The sequence below is a fragment of the Mucor mucedo genome (genome assembly GCF_025094135.1).
Source record: "Mucor mucedo strain NRRL 3635 chromosome Unknown EV154scaffold_95, whole genome shotgun sequence".
Taxonomy (NCBI): Eukaryota; Fungi; Mucoromycota; class Mucoromycetes; order Mucorales; family Mucoraceae; genus Mucor; species Mucor mucedo.
In genome coordinates this window covers 92,222-96,034 of record NW_026252379.1, presented here as the reverse complement: position 1 = coordinate 96,034, position 3,813 = coordinate 92,222, and the positions used below count along the sequence as shown (strand labels likewise).

Genomic DNA, 3,813 nt, shown 5'->3' with positions numbered 1-3,813 from the left:
ATAAGCTATGACTAACTTTTGTCATTGCTTATTCTTTTATTTAATTTCTTGTTTTTCTTTCTCTATAAATATAGCTGATAAATTTCACTTCTCCCAGTTTTCTTTATCAGATATATTTCATAATCATATTCTCTTTTCTTTTCCTCTATTCCTAAATAAATAACCTGCTCTCAAGAAGCTATTCATTCTCTGTCCTGTCCTGCCTATCTCGTTCTTCCCTCGTTCCTGACAGAAAATCTCTGATAATCTCGATAGATAAACCTTATTTTGACGTAAAATTGTGCCCATATACGCAATTATCAGGCGCTTTTGAATTATATTTCGGGCGTTAATTCCTACTGATAAGTGCTCAAATATACCCTGAAAATGTTGTCATTTGTATTGAAACGTTTGCTAAACATGGAGGTGTTCAGGTCTTTTATATTGCATCCATTGGTTTATATTTTAGAGATGGGGTCATGTAACTAAGGTGATTGTTTAGCAATAATAGAAATCCTTTGGTATCATTGGTTTGATATTCGCCATTTCTTTCAGATGATGATACATTATTGGCTTTAATATTACAGAATATACTAGATGTCTTTTTATCAGTGTCTTAAAAATGACTCGTAAACCCATAACAATAGGGATGAAGGCGTAATATTTTGAATAAACCGTATTTAATAGGTCAAACAAGCATTTTATTTGATAAAAAACGCGATTACAGAGGCTTAAGTGTAAATCGATACACCGTATTACAGAATGGGGAAATACGGACCAGAAGGGAGGAGGGAATTGAGCCTTGTATAAAACAAATAATTTACAATAAAAAGGAAACAGCAGATGCAGTATGATCTGGATACGGCAAGACAAGTTGAACACATTAAATAAAATATCAGTATATTTGGCAGCAATCAATGATGCAAAAGCTTACCCTTGTATACATTTTTTAGAGCTGTGTATATTGCATCACGTATTTACGCAGAGTCTTGTAACCGGAAGATGGTAGTAGATTGCATAATTTGAAATCCTATAACCCCAATAATTAATAAATAGTACATCTTTCCATGCGCTGTGTGTTACCTACAATATAAACCAAGAGATTCCATTTGTATGGATCACACAGACTAACCGAAATTTGTGGCTTGTGTCGTGATCGAGGCTATATACTTAATATATGACTCTATGTACACTTCTTAAATCTTCCATTTGATAATCCTAAATATAATTCTTATTTGTATTTTATATTAAATACTGATCATTTACTTTATGTACAGGCTTGATCTCATATCATCCTTCATACAAGTATAAGGCATACATTTAAATAATAACATGAATATGAATACATATGAAGGTTACATCCGCCACGTTGAGACGCCACAGCTATCTTTAATAAGAACTACATTTTCCCCTGAATGTTGTGCTACAAGACATACACAGTTTAAGAATGAATGTTATTGTTATTGTTATTGACATCTCATTATGGTCTTTCTATATGGGATCATTACATCCGAGTATTATCTGGATAAATCTACCCACAATCGTCATCAGCCCATCTGTGATCAATGTCTGAAATAATGTGTATATAAAGACCCCCTTTTATTTGTTTAATAAAGCTTTAGTTTATTTTTGCAGTTTGATAATTTCACTTTGTTAAATTTCACATTTTATTTTTAATTCGCTATTATCACTCTGGAATTTCTCAGCTTGATTAGAGACAACAACAAACTATGACAAAGTGTAGCATTCTATTACAAAAATGGTAAGAAAGCGTACGATACAGTCTTATTTGAATAAATTACCCAAATAAACTGCAGAGGAAAAAATAGATGTGCAAAGCATAAAGTGGATACAGATTGAAAGGGGGTCAGAATCAATAGAAGGAAAAAATCCAAAAAAAGCAATTAAAAAACGAGACCTTTATAACGCAATAAGTCCATTACCTCCAAAAGAGAGTTGTAGCAGATAGTATTCTAGAGAGACTTAAAAGCAGAGGGATCTATATAAAAGGACCAGTCATTATTTCTTATACTTTCCACGTTTAATAAATCTTACCTTTCATGTGGCTGGGGACAGTAAGATAATTAGACCACATACATTGTTCACCAACAGACCTTGGGGGTAAAGAATGATTTCTGTCAACACATAATAAAGCAAGAAAAAAACGTTTTTGTTTTTTTACCCTTGTCCCAAGCGATATTGAAACGTTTACCTCGTAAAATCGATATTACTAGCCTTCTCATGATGACTTGGCTAGCAAATGCAATAACATTGCGAAGGGTGACATAGGCCAGCCTATATAGAGACGAGAATACTGGATTACAAGACCTTTTTCTATATACAAAAAAAAACAAAATTAGTTAACACGAATAGCGAGAGGATTAATTTTTTGTTACCATAATAAAGCAAGACTTGACCAGTGCTAGGCTTGTTTCTAATTAGACAATAAAAGAAAATAGTGTTAATTAAGAGAAGGCTTGACCTGCAATTAGAAACCTACCAGTTATTAAAAGTCATATTATTGGAAAGTATGAACAAAGAAGGAAAAGGAATAATAAGAAAAAAAGATATTCGAGGAGAATAAAAAAAAAACATTTATTGATAATTGTGTGTGCTCTCTCATTTAATTTCGCGTTTTCACAGCTTTGTATTTATACCAACTCCATGGTATAGCTGCTGTTCTCCCCCCTTGTGTCGTGCTCTAGGCTATATACTTAATATATGACTCTATCTACACTTCTTAAATCTTCCATTTGATAATCCTAAATATAATTTTTATTGGTACTTTATATTAAATACTGATCATTTACTTTATGTACAGGCTTAATCTCATATCATCCTTCATACAAGTACAGTGCATACATTTAAATAATAACATTAATATAAAAACATATGAAGGTTACATCAGCCACATTGAGGTGCCACAGCTATCTGAATTAAGAACTACATTTTCCCCTGGATATTGTGCTACAAGACATACACAGTTTAAGAATGAATGTTATTGTTATTGTTATTGACATCTCATTATGGTCTTTCTATATGGGATTATTACATCCGAGTATTATCTGGATAAATCTACCCATTACCGTCATCAGCCCATCTGTGATCAATGTCTGAAATAATGTGTATATAAAGACGCCTTTTATTTGTTTAATAAAGCTTTAGTTTATTTTTGCAGTTTGATAACTTCACTTTGTTAAATTTCACATTTTTCTCTTAATTCGCTATTATCACTCTCGAATTTCTCACCTTGTTAAATGTAATATATAGAAAAATGAATAACACAAACCGTCGCGTCGGAAACGCCATTGCAACTCCCACCAATGCTCTCCCTGGTACCAATGCTGCCACCCCCACCAACGCTCTCCCTGGTACCAATGCTGCCACTCCCACTCGCCGCTTTGCACCAGCCAACCGTGCAGCGGTGGCTAACAATATGGTCGAAACTTTAGAGGCCATGAACTACCGACTTCTCAACCTCGAGGCTCTGCATCGTAATGTTCAAGCTCCTGTGCGATTTGGTAACGCTGCCGGTGGGCATGATGCCGAACAGTCTGTTAGAGCATCCCAAGCAGTTGATTAAATTGGCGCTTTTCGTAAATCTAAAACAAATTTAAAAAATGATTCCCCAGCGGTTGATTAAAACTTGCAGTAAATTTACACAAACTTTATTTTTTATCTCAAATGGCACAGATCTACAAAATTACACATTTTTTTTAAAAAATTTTAACTTCTCGATTTTTTTTTTCTTTCTTGATGTTTTTCGAATAAACAATGACTAAAACGCAACAAGACCCTAAAGCTGACAAGCGTACTCGTGGGTTTAATTACACT

General features: G+C 33.6%; 1 protein-coding gene across 1 annotated transcript; it reads left to right on the top strand.

Moving 5' to 3' along the window:
* Positions 1–3,253: 3,253 nt before the first annotated feature.
* Positions 3,254–3,562, top strand: EV154DRAFT_484586 (uncharacterized protein; the record flags this gene model as incomplete). Its single annotated transcript, XM_051598667.1, has 1 exon — positions 3,254–3,562. The coding sequence occupies one exon, from the start codon at positions 3,254–3,256 to the stop codon at positions 3,560–3,562; it is 309 nt and encodes a 102-aa protein (XP_051454357.1).
* Positions 3,563–3,813: the final 251 nt, after the last annotated feature.